Source organism: Sceloporus occidentalis, unplaced genomic scaffold (genome assembly GCF_023333645.1).
Source record: "Sceloporus occidentalis isolate IW3139 unplaced genomic scaffold, rSceOcc1.0.p SCAF_162, whole genome shotgun sequence".
Taxonomy (NCBI): Eukaryota; Metazoa; Chordata; class Lepidosauria; order Squamata; family Phrynosomatidae; genus Sceloporus; species Sceloporus occidentalis.
Window position 1 is genome coordinate 1,499,055 of NW_028317142.1, and position 18,200 is coordinate 1,517,254.

Genomic DNA, 18,200 nt, shown 5'->3' on the forward strand with positions numbered 1-18,200 from the left:
TAGTCCAGTGCTCCATATCGGGTTCCACTATGAATCTATTATAACTGTTGGAAGGCAACACAGACATCAATCTGAACAAGAAATGAGAGGCACAAATAGTCTATAAATTTAGGAACATATATACATGATTGCTTAAGACAGCACAAAGTTAACTATAGACATCATGTGTCATCATGCTAGACATGTGAGGTAAGACAGAAACCTAAAAGGCAATAGTGTGGACTAAAATGCATTACATTTGGTTTCAATTATTAGCCCTATAGAAACATTCTAAGGGTCTTTTTTACGACTGAACCCCCATTTCACTCTACAGACAAATATGCTTTGAGGATTGTGCATGTAGCTCTCTCTTTAGGGGCCGAAAGCTTTATGTAACTAGATAGAAAAGGGCTTTACAGCATCGGGGTTCAAGAAACTAAAAACATCTGATGTTAGAGAAAAGTGCTGATCCCGTGTATCAATGACAGTTCTGTGGTTTCCAAGTTCCTTAAGCAAATACAAGATTTAGCAGGCCATGTTTAACACAAATTTGGGAAATACATACAAAATTTTCATGCTGTAGTCATTCATTGGTTTGTTTTTTGTTTGATCTTGTCAGTCTTTTATGTAATGTAGCTTAGAAGATCACTGGCGTTATATAAGTGCCGATGAATTATGTTTAACTAATAAACCTTATGAATTGTCACAATCCAAGTTTTTTCTCATCATAATTCTTACATACAATATTTAGATTAATATAGCCTATATAACATTAAAAAAATGCATGTTATATTCTGTTGAAATGTATATGGGAGCTATCTTCTTGCTTCCCCACTCCATGTTTCAAAAATATGCCCAAATATGATTGTGATAAACTTTACAATCATAAGAATGGGATCAACAAGAATGGGAAGACATTCTAGTGCTACAGGCCCATGCAGATAGAATCAAAGATGTATTTAACACTTTCCTACTTGGGTAGATATAAGGATTATATTGCAATCACCAGGCATGGAAAGTAACAAATCATTTTGCAGAATTAAAGCACCAATTAAGAAAATGAATAATGGAATCAATCGAACCAATTTTGTTCCATTGTACATTCATGTTTTTGATAACTAATTTAAATGATTAGGTATTTCTGGAATTGATGTTTGTGTTGTTTAGCACACAGGTTGGGTTAATATTTTTACATGAGAAATTAGGTATTTCGGTAACAAATGTTCTAATCAATAATCGGAATGTTCTTAGAATACACATTTTTACATTACTGGAATATAATACCTTTTCCTACCAGACGTAACTCCAAGGGACTATGTGAAGACAATGACATTGATTATTTACAATGTTGTGACTTCCTTCTAGCATGTTTAAAAAGCTTTCTCCAATTGTATGTCAACCTCAATTTAGCTAAACATATAATGTAGCTGAAATTGCATGTTTCTAGTATTTACTTCCAGTAGTGAAAAGTTTTTCCTACCCTTGAAAACAAGGAACATTTTGAAATTATTCCCTTAAGTGCAGTAGATGAAAGAGACGTATAACTTTGCATTGTATAAACATTGCCTTAAGAATATCTCTTATTTTTAAACAATGACCTAGAATACTTTGGTATCTAATTCATTTCTCATTATTTACTGTTTTTTTTCTGGCTAAAATAATGTCACACATTATTGTGTGACATTAATGAAGAGTCCAGCTTCATCACTTTCTTTGATGTAGGTTCCACATCTCAACTTAATGCCTACATGATGTCAGAATGTTGGTGCTCACTAGGATAGAAGACCTGAACTTAAACGGCAACTATGAATGTTCCAACTTTTCATACAGAGTAATAAGCTCTTTAAACGTTTTGCTTTATTCTGCTCAAATTAAGCTCCAAAGTAACAGCCAGAAACACAGAATTGGTGCGATCCGCCAAGAACCATTTAGCCCATCTAGCCTACCTGCTGTTACCTCCTCTCTGGGATCCCACATTTCTAAATGAGAAAAGTTATTGAGAAATATTGTGGAAGGTGCAACAATTCATAATAATCTAAACAGGATGATCACATTATCATACCAATTAGTGAATTGAACTGCAACAGTTCCTCAACCCATGTATCAATTGATATTGAACTTCACAAAACCATCCACGGAAAATAACACAGGGATAAGACATATGTTTAATAGAGATGGGATGTGTTGGGGGTATATTACCTATTTTTTTTAGCTGCTGGTAGTAGTTCTCAAAGTAGTCAATTTGCAAACTTGTAACTCGGGTTAATAATAGACTTGCCCAGAAAGTAAATTCTCTGAGGTTTTCAGGCATGGCGGGTATAAATGAAATACCACCATGGATCACATTGTGGCATCGCTCTCTGATACAAGTAATGGGTCCACAGATTCAGTCATCAAAACGTTATATGAATAGTAAGTCGTAGGTGACCTTAGGTGGCAGAACTAATGTAACAATTGCCTGAATTGAAGTTAGCTTCCTTCTCCTCTCCAACCTTTAAAATGGGAGCCAGGACCAACCAGATTCAATCAAACGAAACATGGCATTAGGGAGAAATATCCATGAATATCCTGAGAACAGGACGTTGGAAGGAAGATGACAGTTCCCATGTTACACACATGGGATTTTAATACATATACATTGTTTTTAATCTGTAAACACAATTATGCAGTTATGTGTACCGAACAGTTAAGCATTAAGGAGAAGTGACAGAACCACAACCAAAATACATTAGTTGTCTCCAGAGAAAACAATAATGCAAAACATGAACCTCTTCAAGTGCAGATCATCTAACATATAGAGTAACAGTACCAGCCGGTCCCTAACATACTGGGTGCTTAATGGTAAATACATGATGATATGCCATTTTGACATACCACTAACTAGCAAAGCATTTGTCACACAGTATTTTTGAGAAAAAAACCTGATATTTGTAATTAAGAGGGGAAAGGATGCCTCTCACTGTTGTATAACTTGAAGGACTACTATTTTTGGGATACAACAGTGATACACTAGTTTTTTCATGCAGCTTCATGTCCAGTTCCACTCCTCAGCAACTTAACAAAAGGTGAGAGAGGTAACAAAATAGGCAGATATAATCATGCAGAGAAAAGTAAATTAAAATGCCTTTCCTAATATGTATGTAGTATATATATTAGGTAGGATTTTAAGCAATATAAATGTAACAAAGTACATTTAATGTATTTAGATTAGTTTATTTGGAACTGTAAAATGTAGAATTTGGGCAAAATGACTTATAATAGGCAGGGTGGTCATGAGCTAAATCTCCTGCAGGTGTGGCAGGTCGTTCCTCGAGTCGTTATACTCAATAATAGAATATTTACCAGCTAGATAGCCCGTGATTAATTGAATCAAATTACATACCTTTCAAAACCTATCTGGCGTATTGTTTTTTCCCACGTCGAACCTACATACAAACAAAAAGAAACATGGTTAGTATATTTCTATATATATTTGTTAAAAGAATATTATAGGAATTAATGATGCCAAAATATATCATACTGTGTTTTATTTACATAAATATATATATATAACCACATGCAAGAACATAGTGATGATTAGGATATTCTCCAAAAATGATCATTTTTTTTTTTCTTCCAACATTAAATTGGTATTGTAATAAAATTATCTTGTTGTCCCTATTATCCCCAATTACAGTTCTACTGGTTTCTCTGCAACTTCAACTGATGGAAATATGTAGCTTGAGTTAAGTTCAATTACATGAGCCCTTTTACTGATTGTTCACTTTCAATCATTTAATGCACAGATCAATCTGATCAATCAAATTGTATCATGTTTTTTAATTCAAACAAAGAGCCTTCATACACTGATGCCAGAATAAATAGGATGATTACTCTGCACTCCTGAAGATGTACTGTGTTCCCAGCATTAAACAAGGTCAACAATATTTAATAGTGAAGCATTAACTTCTATTAGAGTCTTCAATTGGAAAACAACAATGAGTTCAATAGCAGAGCCATTGTTTGAAGTGGATATGTCTTTGGTTAATGTTCCAAATATATAAAAAGAAAACTCTGCAGACAGGGAGATCTATCAGCACTATGAAAGAACACTTTCGGTAGAGTGATAATATACCATGCATGTTTATGGGATTTGTAATATGAATGTAATGGAATGTTTAGTGGTATACAAATTGACTTGTTGCAATTTTAAAAAAAAAGTTATATGTATTTGCCAAATCACAGATAACAAATATTTTACCAATTTAAAATATATTTTTAAAATAATTTTAAAATAAATAGTTGATAATAAGTTGATAATAGCTTAAGTAAGTTTACACATTTCTTTCTGAATAATAGTTTAAAAGTGGCCCTAGTGGTTTGTACGACCTGTCATACACAAATATATGTCTATGCATGTATATGTATTATGCCTTTTCAATGTCTATGTATATCGCTGTAGCAGCACAAGCAAAAAAAAAAAAAAAAAGCATTTCTGCTTTCACAATCATGACATATGTAAAATTTTGCCCGGTAGTTACTTCGTTTTTAGGCTAAATTAAGAAAATATATTGGAGATCATCAGTAACAGTGGCCCTACCTGATCTTAATGTGTCCATGGTCCCAGTTCAGGTTTAGCTTACCTATACATTACTCATATAAATAAAAATACGCTCACCTGATATTTTTTTTAACCAGTAGCTTAGCACTGGTGACAGAGTAACACTTAACTGAATAGCTGTTACAGCTCATGGTAGTACATTTAGCAAAGAATCCTAAAAAAGTGGGGGGACCCACTGGGAAGCCAAGTGTATGTGTGGAGCAAATACTGTGCTTGCGATCATCCTGCCAAGGTCTGTCAATGTTTGTTCTCTTTTCTATACTGTGATTGATTAATGGTTTTAAAGTACATAATAAATGCTAACTTTTACTTGAAGATGCAGATCCCTTGCATTGCTGGTTTCTTTAGTTCCTCTATTGCGGCTTTTGAGTGAAATGCACTGCACAGAATACAGGGCGCTCCAAGGGGGCCACTGGGCTTTAGCTCTTCAGGATCTAGTAGCCATTATGCTTTGAAACCCACAGGGAAGCCTAAGACTCCCATGGAACCTACAAGATTCGAGGTTTGATACTAAAGACTTACAAACGAAGCCAATAAACAGGCTTTAGTAAAGTGCAAGTGACCTACACCCCAAGCATATTAATGACAAGGGGAATTTCTGCCACAGAACATCTGCCTGATTTTATATATGTTTTTCTGTGTTGCTTAACACCATTAAAATTGTTTACTGTGTGTGAGGCCTAGATCATGTCTGTCATCACATGAGTCATCACAAAGACACGGAAAGGGTGTAAAATAATTTAGTTGTACTTTAAAAAGAAATTGTGGGCTATTTCATGGCCAAAGTATTTGCAGCAGAAGAAAAATATTTAACAGTAACAGTATGTACCTAAATATGGTGCAAACTGTAAACCAATGTTTTGCACTGATGACTCCATAATTATTTCCTGTTTACTTGTACCGCTGTGGTTTGTTGCATGACCCCAGGACAAACTATACTATAGCTAGAAACCTAGTAATGATTATAAACTATGGTATAGAGAAATACCTAGTAATGATTATAAACTATATTATAGAGAAATACCTAGCAATGATTATAAACTATGTTATAGCTATATACCTAGTAATGATTATAAACTATATTATAGAGAAATACCTAGTAATGATTATAAACTATATTATAGCTAGAAACCTATTAATGAGTATAAACTATATTATAGCTGGATACCTAGTAATGATTGTAAGGAATGTTGCTAAAATTGAATAGACTAGTGTATTTATGGGTTGTCTTCTGTTTCGCCGGTTATGTCTCAATCTAGACCTCATGCTTGACTCCAAAGATTTCTGTGATCTTAAGGGCTCATGGCCAGCTCCGGCCAACAACGTGGTTCTGTTTCTCCCTGGGTGAGAAATGCATTGAACTAAACCTGGCACTGTATTAAAAACAATTAGATTTTGTGATACAGATGGAGAATGTATACAATTCTTAGCATCATTCAAATACATATTTGGTCAATGGTCAGTTTTATGAACCTAGGAACACCTTACCACAAACCCCTAAACCACAAAGCACCCATCTACTCAAGAAGAAAAACGGTGCATGCAGTCTTTTGTTTACAGGGGCTACACAAGTTCTCAAGTTCCTCGCAGTGCTCTGTGTAAATGTGTATAACACACGACATTTAATTATTTCAGCATAATCCATTTGTATTTCCATAAGAATACAATGTATAACTGTTTCCATTTACACTGATTCTTCCTAATGTCATTTTAAGATATGTGTTTCTATTTCACAGACATTTGTTTTTGTCAATTCCTTTGAGACAAGAAGCACTTACAAGGTATTATGAATCAGTGCAATATGCCTGTTTTCCCAATAATAAATATATATATATTTATATATATATAGTACTGTGCAAAACTTTTAGGCAGGTGCAAAAAATGCTGTAAAATAAGAATGCTTTCAAAAATAGACACGTTATTACTTTATTTTGATCTTTTAACAAAGTGTAAGACTACACGAGCATACAACAAAATACCTCTGCACCATTTTTACAGATTAAGTCATCTTGAATACTATGTACCAGTATTTTCTATCCAAATGCTCCTTATAAAAAGCTTTATTGCAGCTGATAAAATCTGTTATTAAAAGAAGTGCCAAAGATCAATAATTACTTTCGGATAACTGGACAAGTAAAGCAATGTTTTGATTAGATTACGTTTTATTAACGTCCCCTTTCTAAAGTAGTAATCATTGAAAAGGAGATGTAGTGACAATGGTATTTGTAATCGGAGAAACTGTTAAAGGCTCAGTAATGCTTTCATATAAATGGGTCTTACGTGAATTAGCAACTAAGAGAAGTTCAAAGATGGTTTGTAAACATTTATGAGACTCAAAAGATTTGGCTTCTACTACTGAAAAAAACAGGTCATGATAGAGAAAGAGATCAACAAAAGGTAACCTGTTTGAAAACACAGCCAGGTTTTGATTGACTTCTTGATGTTTTTTTCATGAAACATAAAGCATTGCCGCTTTTTGCGTACAAATAAATATAGTAGATCTAGTCGCCCATCAGTTTGGGAATCATGGATGAAGGATGATATAATCTGCCATGGGGCAGAAGCTGGTTCATCAAAACGCAGATTCATAAATTCCACAACGTATAGAAAAGAGTGGAAGCTGCTGTCCACTGACTGCTGTAAAATCTCAATGCGAAGGAACACTGAAAGGAGTCATTCATCACAGTAAAGCTCCCATTCATTGCTGAGGCAAAGCTGTACACCCACCCAATTTTGACAGAACTGATGCTGCGGTAAAACCCACACTGCCCCTTTCTTGACCTTATTTCTCATGAGTCGGACATGCCCTAAGTGATGTCTATATTCTTTGAGGTCATGTTACCTTATAGGTCAGAGATGGTGTCATATCTGCATATAAAGCAGGTCACTTGGTAACTAACAAGAACAAAATATGGGCTACGTAATGAGATACTGTGTTGGTTTTGGGACAGCATGCACTAACAGTTCTGTTTTCTACTCTTGTTTTTAACAAATTATAATAATATCAGTTTACTCACACGTAGAGATTATGTTGTAGTTTACCCCCTTCATTGTAAATTAGCCATTCAGACAGTTATGGCCATTAAACATGTAATAATGTTAAAGAAAATAAATGAAAACAGGTAGATATTTTACTTGCGAGCTGTGAAATGATGTGGAATGGAACTAATACAATATAGTAGAAATTAGTAGAAATGTTATTTAAAAAAAATTGGCCATCAAGCTCCATGATATTGATTCAGCATAACAATTCATTTAACCACAAAAAAAGCTCAGTATTGATGAACATAACAAAAAAACAATCAAAATCCTTGCTTAAAATATTTATTTTTCATGCACGCTGATATGCAATTTGGTCAAAAACTTCCTATCCGATGGTTGCAATGATATCATACAAAATAACATTTTATCCATGGTTTCAGTGTAATCAGAACACCTTCACTGTTCCATTATATAGATTTACTACATATATATCTTTTAATTTCACGCGGTGCCTGAAATGTCACAAAAGAATGCATTTTTTTAATTAAACTAATTAAATTAAAGGTACAGGTACGGAAGCTCACCATAATCATTTAGCTTAAATGAGGCCATAAATCATGATGCTGTGCTTCAAGAAATATATACTTTAGAGGTTTGGTTTACTAAAATGTTAACATGAGTGTAAATGTTTACATATGTAGGAGCAGAGGTTGGCATATAAGCCAGCAACTGACAAAAAGCAGGACATGCCACTTAGGACTTTGATGCTCAATTGTTTTAACTCTGTAAGGTTCAAACAGATGATGATTATAAACAACTTCAATTGCACGTTAATTGAGTACATCGATGACATGTTGATAAAGTATCCACACGGAAGTGTGATGATGTAGTTCAATTTTAAAAGGAAAAAATATTTAATTAGATTAAATTAGTCATGTTAGCATGAGAGTTTGTGTGCACATTTGTAATATATAAAAGTCTTGCATTTTTACAACTTTTTCCAAACTTTCATAAAAAAATAACATGCGTTTTAACATTATTTATTAATTTATATTTAACTATCACATTTTGCAGCACTGTACAATTTATTACTATGTATCAGTTTTATGATATCATTTCACAGGCACCATTACCGTCGACTCTTTTTAAAACCTAAGACTTGTCTCAAACCCATGGACTTTAATTAATTGTAAAGTCTCTAAAGTCCCAGTGCATGTTCTATAATGACCACACAATTTAATTATGGGATTCCAAAGTGTTAGAGAGGAGCTATTTTGTTTTAAAAGTAAGCTACAACTGACCGAGCTTTACATATGTTAGAAATATACGCTTAATAGAGAGGACATTTGCAGGAGAGTCAAACCTCAGCGAACTTCTCCTGCAAAACACGCAATGTATATTGCATACTTAAATCATCAGAGAGTTTTAAATGATTTCCTGGGCAAAAAGAAGAAATGTAATGATTTTTATAAATATTAATAAACATCTTCAGGACACTGTAGGTTTTGAAGTCAGCTCCTTGGTGTGATCGGTATGCATTTCTTGTAGGTCTAACATGTTAGGATATGTTTTGTTAAAGTGCTTGTCTCAGAGTTCAAAAAAAATACTTTTAAGGCAAGAATTTGATTCGTGGTATAGCTTTTAGGTCAGATAAATACAACAGGGCAATATCTAAAACAAAAAAATAAAATGTTAGTATCTTATGTGGAGGAAAATAACTAAATATAGATTTCTGGCAAATCATTAAAAACAGAACTAGAAATTATTATATATAATCCACATGTATCAATTGTATTACTACTCAAAGTGGAAGCTTATAACCACCAGAATATACCAACCGCTTGAAAAAACAAATTAACTTTTTAGATATCACTTCAATTAGATTTACCCTTACCTTACAAGTAAGACTCTTGACTGTTGAGAAAAAAAATAATAGGAAAGAAGTTTCCCACCTCAATACATTAGGTTATGTCTATATCGATATTCTTATTTTGTTTATATTAAGTAAAGAAATAATTTTTGCACCTAAAAACTCAGGGATGTCTTTCATAGCATTAAGGCTACTTTCTGCTGAATCTCCAGCTGTTTGAAACTTCAGCTCCCTAAAGTCTCTTTAAGTAGTTTGCATGCAAAGACTGAAAGAATTACGGGAGTTGTAGTTCACCAACAGCTGGAGAGCGTCTTGTTGGCATTTCCATGTGTTCCCATAGTGCAGGAAAGAAGTCAGTGAGAAAATTATCATGAATAGCAGCTACATAAAAGAAATGTACACATGAAGCAAAGTGAATCAGTGTAGAGAAGCATTTATCTGTCTGTCATTATCAGTTTCCTACAGCGCCCGCTAAGTCTTAAGACTTTTTTGTTTGTTTATAAGATGTTTAGTAAAGGTGGTGGGATGAGCCAGGCATGGAAGGTCTGGCTTTGTCCCACCTTGGCTAATTCTGCTTGCCTGCCTCTTCTCCTTCAGCTTATATGAGTCTACGATCATTTGGGACTTCAGAGAAAGTATGAATGTACAGAATCATATTTCCAACACTGAATGACACCTCCTTTTAAAATACATATCATTATTTGATGTTGGTGTTAAACATGAGGAGGGCAGATGCGCACATTGTTTGCATGAACTGAATAATTTCGCAAATAGACTAACATCTCATTTCCTGTTCTAGTATCAATTTAGACATCTGGCAGGAACTGAAAGATTTTTTGCTTTTATTTTTGTTCCGTTGAGCCAGTTTTTGTTAAGTGTGTAAGAGCAGTTTTCCTGGAAGACGAAGGTGATTCAGTCATCTATCTTCCGTGCTGACAAATTAAGGTTCTGCTAGTTCTTTCTGTGTAAATAGTTACACTTACAGCCAATATGGCCCTTTATTTTGCTTTCTGTAATGTCATCTCAAAGGTCAATTTAAGCCAACAACACACAGTGTCTAGTAACATAGGCATATGAGTTATAGGTAGAGTCAGTTTCATGTCTTACATTGCAGGCTGAGGAGTTCATATCTTTGTAGCCAGTTGATGTTTGTTGATATTATAATGGCTGTTCCATCCAACAGACACAACAAGGTTTTGCCCAAGACCAGCCATTCAATGGGCTCTACTGTCACACCTTGTTAATATTTTTTTTTATTTATTTTTTTAACTAAATAGGCAACTTTGTTCGGTTCACAATTTTATATGGAAAGATGTCCTAAACTGTTGAGCATGTAAATCAATCCCAGAATTTGAATAGAATTATGAGAAATATTCATAAATTAAAAGGGGGTATGCCAGCAATGAAGCTTAATTGCAAAAAACAGACATTCATCCCATATATATATTTGATTTGAGGGCACAGTGGTTAGTAGCTGGTGCTACCCTTTAATGCAAGTAACTACCCACATTTTCATTTTAATTTAAAAGCAACACATTGGTTGTTACATTAAAACATCTATCACAATTTCTAAAAACTGATTCACATGGACAGATGGATAAAAAAAAATGAGTACTCACACATATGGTCATGATTTTGACCAAAAGATTAAAATAAATGTTGGGGGTAGACTATGTCTGCATAAGAAGCTAAAATGTCTTTTATGTTATTATTTGTTATATTGAAGAACCTTGAGATTTGACAGGCTGATCATATCCTTTGTAAAATGTTGGCTCCTGTTTGATTTATGGCTTTTCTTTAATGTCTAGGATAGTTCCATCACAAACATTTTTTAATTCCCTTAACAGATAAGTCTTTACCACATATGTTATGAGACCAAATCCAGTTCTTTCCCATGTACTTCCTTTTATTTCCCAGGAGCAAGCCACCCACCAGATTCAGATTACGACATCTCGGCCAAACACTTCTCCCTCTCTAAGACGCATTGAAATGGAAGTCTGACTACTATATACATATATTCCTGTATTATAAATGTCACATTTTAGTGTCACAGTACCTCAGCTGGTCCTATATATTGCATAATTCAAAAGATGAGGAGACTTACAGGTAAGCTTGCTGATGTAACTATACATTATACAGGACCATCCAAGCTCATCCTTGCAGGAGAAGCTTACTGGCTATGGGCCATCCAAATGTATAGTGAAGATAAGGTGCTGGAACCTCAACTCTCCTGCAAACTTCCTACTCACTCTCTTTTTAGTGAATAAGCTCCCATTCTGAAGTCTGAGTTATAAAGGACAAATAATGGTTTAATATATTGATTTTGCATACATTAATACAGAGAGAGACTGACATAGGTATGTCCAAGTTGTGTCCCAACGGTTCTGCCTTCTGTTGCCCTTAATAAGAGCATGTAATGAGAATCAGGTAAAACCTCTTATGGAAAAAAACATTACAGACATGTAAAGACCAAAGAATGATTCTCACAAGCTTCTTGGTAGTTTCTGAAAATGGTTTGTGGTCACTGATGTATAAGAGTAGAATAAGGATTTTTTTTTTATTTTATTTTGGGGAAAACAAAATAATCAGAAGTAATCAGATCCCAACAGTAGTCTACCCAAAATACTGTATGTTTAGTTTTTTCTTCTAAACTGATTCAGTAGTATGCCGACGTTTGCATGTTAAATCTATCCAGAAGCACTTTTCTTGCCACTGACATACATTTGTTTAAAGATCTGCTTTATTTTAATGGCTCTTGGTGACACTTTTATTGGTAGTTTGGCAGAATGACATGTTTAGCTTTACAGTAATGACAGGGAAGACATAGTGTAAACCTGCTTAACCTTTTCTTCTAGAAAACTGCAATTGTTTCTGGAAAGCTAAATATCCTGTATAGTTGAGCAAGAAATCAGTAAAAGTAATTCATCTGGAACAAGAACACTTTATCTAAGTAAGCTAATGACACATTTAATGTAGCTTACACACATTAATTTATTAATTTATTAGTTTGATCTGTGGTACACACACACCAAATATTTGGTGATCTAGAAAAGTGGAATTCCAGGATGGAAAGAGGAACAGAATGAGTCCTGAAGATGACATTTTCCTCTAAGAGAAGGACCGATTTAATTGTAAAAAACACTATTATTTTTTAAAATAAAAGTAAAATATAGTTGTGACTTCAAGTTCCTTAAATAAACAGATCCATTTTAGTTAAATGCTTCCATTGATTTAGAAATATTTAAGTTGATTATTAGGTACCTAAATCCGTAACCCCTGTCCAATTGAAGCAACAAACTTTCTATTTCAAAAACACAACTAAGGGGTATATTTTGTGATGGCGAAATCACAATGTAACAGTTGGGTTTGTTCCAGCATAAATTTCCCCGATGACCAGAGCTCTTACTGGTGTTGCCATCCAATCACAAATTATTTTAAAAACATTTGACCTATGTCTAGACTTTGCTGATATCCCTCGATTCCACTGGTTGGTAAACTTTATGGCATGATGTAAACGGCTTCGACATTGGGCTGTATGGAACTTACGGTATTTTATGCAATGGCTTAGTCAAATAATTTTTTTTAGATATAAACGCTGACAAAAGCTGCTATCTTACATTGGTCTCCCTTAAAATATTTGTAAAAAGGAGACCACCCAAACTTCATATGGGATTTGTTAACAGATCCTAGTCCTTTCAAATATGTGATTAAAATGAGATTGTTTAAACATATTTCTAACAAAAAAGTCAGGTCAAATTAGAATAGACAGTGTTACCCATAAGGGGACGGCCATTTTGTCCCTGTAGATTTGTCAGCTCCTGGTTAAATCTAAACAATTAATTAAATTTTTCTAAAATATACAGAACCTTTGTACAAAAATACAAATGGCACAGCTGGTTTGTCTCCTGTGTTTTTTAAAACAATCTAATTACATTTATTTTGTTTACATGCAGTGCAGTCTAAGGAGCAATCAAAAATGTAGAACATGAAGTCCAATATGATGGACAGCAACCCAAAGTAAACATAGTGGGTGGGATGAATTAAAGTCACGAAACTTTAAACTAGTTAACATTGATATGCCCATTAAATAATGTAAAAAAGACAAAGTGCATCACTGCTAATGATCAACCCTTTCACTACCTGGACTATTTTATTTTCTCATTTTGTTAATCATGATTTTCCTCATTCTAATGTACTGTACCCAGACATATTATATATTTTATAGATTGTTTTTCACCCTATATTTATATATGTAACCATAATAACTCATTATGATAAATTATTTAGTCTGAATAAAAAAATAAAAATTTTCACAATTTATATATTACAAGATGCGCTTGTCAAATTTTGAGGTTAAATGTGCTTTTTTCACATGTACCTTGCAATGTTGCCTTAGATTTGTTGCATAAAATATGTGCAACTGCTGGAAAAAACAAAAGTTGTGTTTAGCAACATCCTCTGAGTATAGTGATGCATAAAGCCAAAAGCTGAACATGCTCCATCAATATTCAGAGATTGCTTTACTGTGCCCATGTTCTATTTTGAGCATCTTAGCCCCATATTATCAATTTACCCCAAACACCTGACTCAGCTGCTTACAAAACCCGTTCCGCTCACCAAAAAAATGAAAACCCTGTAAAATAATTGCTTCTGCAGTTGGATATACAATGGGCAAGAAATCCAAAGCTGCTTTACAAAGTGTGTTTGAAAAGTCCTATAACTCCAAAAATAAATGTAAATCCTAGGTGTATGAGGTGTAACCATACTCAGGAGAGGTACATGAATATTTTTTGGTTTTGTTTCTCATATGCACTAGTTGCGTAAAATTTATAAGAAGTAAAACTTTAACATAATGTGTTTTTTTAATGTTCACTTTGTCATATTTTTTCATACTAAATGATGGATTATATAGATGAATATAGTTTAAAAAGAATGCCCTACTTTTCCTGGAAAAAAATATCATTTCTGTAGGTACACTAAATGAGGAAGAGGAAAATTACAGTTAAACAGGGACATGGCAGAAATGTTAAAAATGTGTTGAAAAATGCCTTCGTCATGAAGGGTTTAATAAGTTTTTCTTTATCTTCCTGCACTTAAACTAGGTTTCTAAAACTCATGGCATGTTTGAGTCCCAAAACATTAATACAATAGAGCTTTGTATATCCCTTTTTTTATTATGTGTGTCCTATTTTATTCTACTATTTTAGGAACTGGTGTGGGTGCATGATAAATGTGTATTTTTCCCAATACTTAGCATTTATTAAGTATTATGATTATAAATAATTCATCACAAGATCTAACATAGTTTTTAGAAAACTTAGCAAAACTGACACAACTTATAATTAATGTTTGGCTTTTTAAAATGAACAGTATCCAGAAGCATAAATAACTGAACAATTTATTTAGTATACTTACAGTTAAAATTTGGTTCAATGTTTTTTCTGGCTTCAAGGCTATTTACTGTGATTTGAAAGATGATGTGCAGCAGCAGGAAGGACAGACTGGTGAAACACAAGGATTTTAATAATCGTCCTGTGTGCCCTGTAAAAAAAAATACAGAACATGGGGTTATGTTTACAAAAGATTACAAAAGAAAATAAAAACACCATATGTGTCTTCAATATTGTCACCTAGAAACATTTAGAAATCAGCAACACTAATAGAAATTCCATAATTCATGTTAAAAGTGTCAGAGGTTAACTGGTTTAATTAATATAATTGGCTACATTTTTCTTTACTGGATTCCTACATTTGGTGATTCCCTTTTAGTGAAAAAGTCCAGAACATCCTCTTGGTTTGAAAGACTAAATGTACTTATATACATATAAAAACAGCAATGATTTCATTAACAAAAAAATAAAAGACTATTATATGTTTTGTTATACTTGTGCTATATTACTGGCCAACCCTTTTCATTCGCTTTGTTTTTATATTCCAATGTATAAAATAAAGGTGAAGGAGTAGTTATAAAATGATTCTGGAAAATTACTATAAAAACATTACTATAACTTACAGATTAAATGCATACATGCAACACAGAGAAATATACATTTTATCTAAAATTCTTCCTTAGAAGATCCTAGAAGGCTAGGACCTACATATAAAATTACTCTTAACTGTAAAAGCGGTATTATCATCAATAGACCCAGCAGATTGGACAACATAATAAGCTTCTATATTCACTAAACCACTTTTCAAACTTTGAACTAGAATCACTTCTTGTGTATAACCCACAATATTTATTCAAATAGGCAACCCGTAGGAGGCAACCCATCTGACATGGGGTAATCAGTCCTCTTTCCTGCAGTCTTAGCCAAATGTAGCCCAGGTGCAAGTTATCCAAAAGCCTACAATCAATGAGTAGCATAATGAGGAAGGCAATCATGACTACATATTCATGGAACAAGGATTACTGTCTGAACCTATTAGCGACTATTTTTAAATACTAGTATTATATTATTATTGTCATCAGCCTCCCAGACAGAAAATAGATGGTGCAGGTTGTGTTTCATTCTACAGTATAAGTGTAAATCACAAATACTAGCACATCTTGCAATGAGGTTATTGACAGCAGAGCAGGCACCATACAATGCACCAATGTCAGGGCACATTATTCCTTTTGGGAGCCCGGGACAATATTGCCCCTGTAAGATTTAGGTGAAAAACACATAAACAGTTTACTGCTTAACTGTGGGGAAACTATGTACTTTGTCCAAGTTTTATCCAAAACAAGTTAAGTGCACCTACTTTTGAGGACTACAACACTCATCACCTTTGTCATCATTCCAGCTGTGGGTGACAGGAGTTGTAGCCCATGAAAGTTCCCTGCTACATTGCTTTGTTGCAAAAAGTAAAAAAAAAAAAATTGGGGAGGGGGGATTTAGAATGTGAGGGGGCATCATTGACATCACAATACATGATGTATCATAGCAGGGATCAGGATTTTTTTACCAGTATACCAGCCGATCTCACAATAGATCAGATGGCATTTTGACAATTTAACGCACACAGTTAGTTAACATGGTAGCAAGCAGCCACATTCGATTGCCTGGTTCATGGGCAAATCTGTAAAATCTCGGGTTTGTACCACTTGCTTGAGAAAACATCACTTGATGACCCTGCTTATCACTTTTTTTGCATGAGCACAACAGATGCAATTCCGAAAATCACGCTTTCTAGCTTTTACATAAAGACAGATCATGTAATAGTGTCAAAGCGAGTGTGGTGTTTATTGCTAAACTCTAGTATCTGAAAGAACATTGCACCATTTAAGGCTCTGATTAAATGTAGGTAGGACCGTGGGGTATGATTTCCCTAACACCCTTGTATTCCATATTATTATTATTTTGTAACTAGCGTCATTAAAAAAATAAAGCATCACGATCAGTGCTACAATAAATGGCTCTTTTTCTTATACCATCTGCTGGTTTGATCTCTATTTGTGATAAACAATGAAGACAGATACATGATGCATCTTCGTTATCTGTATGTCCCCAACGACTGCAAGAAGCCCGAGTGGAGCACAATTGCTCCAATTGCAAAGTGAGCCCATATTTCTTTACAGTACAGCAAACAGAGAATAACAAAGTCCGGAAGTGCGTGAAATAAAATAACCTTAGAGCTGCAGGGCTATAAGGAGGGTCTTGACTAGATGAATTTGTGCCCTTTACTCTCCATGGTTGTCAGGAGAGTTGTTGCAGGACACCCTCATTTTTAAAGTAAAGGATGGCGATGGTATAATCCCAAAGGCTGCCATGCATGACCCCAGAGCTTTCACTTGCTAATCTAATGTTGATGTTCTATAAAGAAAAGGTAATATAAATGATCACAGGGCTATGGAAAGTGCTGTAGGTAGAAAGTGATCCAGAGCTGTGCTAGAAGAGGCAGTTGGACCACTATGAAGGATCCATACCTCCAACTAGTGGCTGCTGTCCTGTGTCAGCCTAAAAATGCATTATTACATTCTGTCCTCGGGTATTTTATCATCATGCATTTGTATCTTTATGGCTCAAATAAATTACATAGACAATCCAGCATATCGGGATATAGTAAAGGAAAAAACAAACATGACTGCTGAAACAATCCTACTTTGAAAATCAAGAAAACATGACAAACTTCAGCAAGAAACATCATCTAAAAATATATAACAGATACATCTGCACATATAGAGGCTTTATCCTTTAGTATAGTATGAATAGTATGAATAATTGTGTTTTTCCTGTAAGTTAATAAAAAAAACTGCTCGTACCACAAACATTGCAGTGTGTGCTACTGTGAATCAGCTCAGTGTTTACCTTCCGCACTGGCCTGACCTACCATAAAAAAATTATTTTCTGTGGTTTTCAAAATAGAAGCTGAAAGACTTGCAAAAAAACCAAAAAATAATAAATATGTAAGCAACCGACTTAAAAAAAGAAATTCATAAAACAGGAAAATAAGGGCATTGTTTACTTGGGTTCCCACTAATCGGTTCTACCTCTTGCCAATATACAGTATTTAGGATTCCAGCATTTTATATAAAACCAAGCATTGAAACCCAAGATTTGCAATCGATTGTCAGTAGTCGCCTTGTCTTATTATCTTAAATAGCGTAAATTATATACATTTTTATTTCATAACTATTATTTCATAACTAGAGGTATACATAAAGGGCATATTAATGACATTAGTGGTATGTAATATCACCTTTGAATTTGGTGCCATTAGGCGCAGTGTGTACATCAATACAACACAATGATCCGCATCTCTATTGCATGCTTCTACTTGTCT

At 34.1% G+C, this 18,200-nt stretch overlaps 1 protein-coding gene across 1 annotated transcript in view; it reads right to left on the reverse strand.

The window, feature by feature from the left end:
* The window catches only part of LOC149279558 (piezo-type mechanosensitive ion channel component 2-like), a 185,065-nt gene that overhangs the window by 72,103 nt on the left and 94,762 nt on the right, over window positions 1-18,200 (reverse strand). Inside the window, exons 3-4 of the mRNA XM_089501059.1 lie at window positions 14,847-14,972; window positions 3,362-3,404 (exon numbers count right to left, since the gene is read on the reverse strand). Coding sequence (XP_089357185.1) covers window positions 3,362-3,404; window positions 14,847-14,972 — 169 coding nt within the window. The remainder of the gene's footprint in view (window positions 1-3,361; window positions 3,405-14,846; window positions 14,973-18,200) is intronic.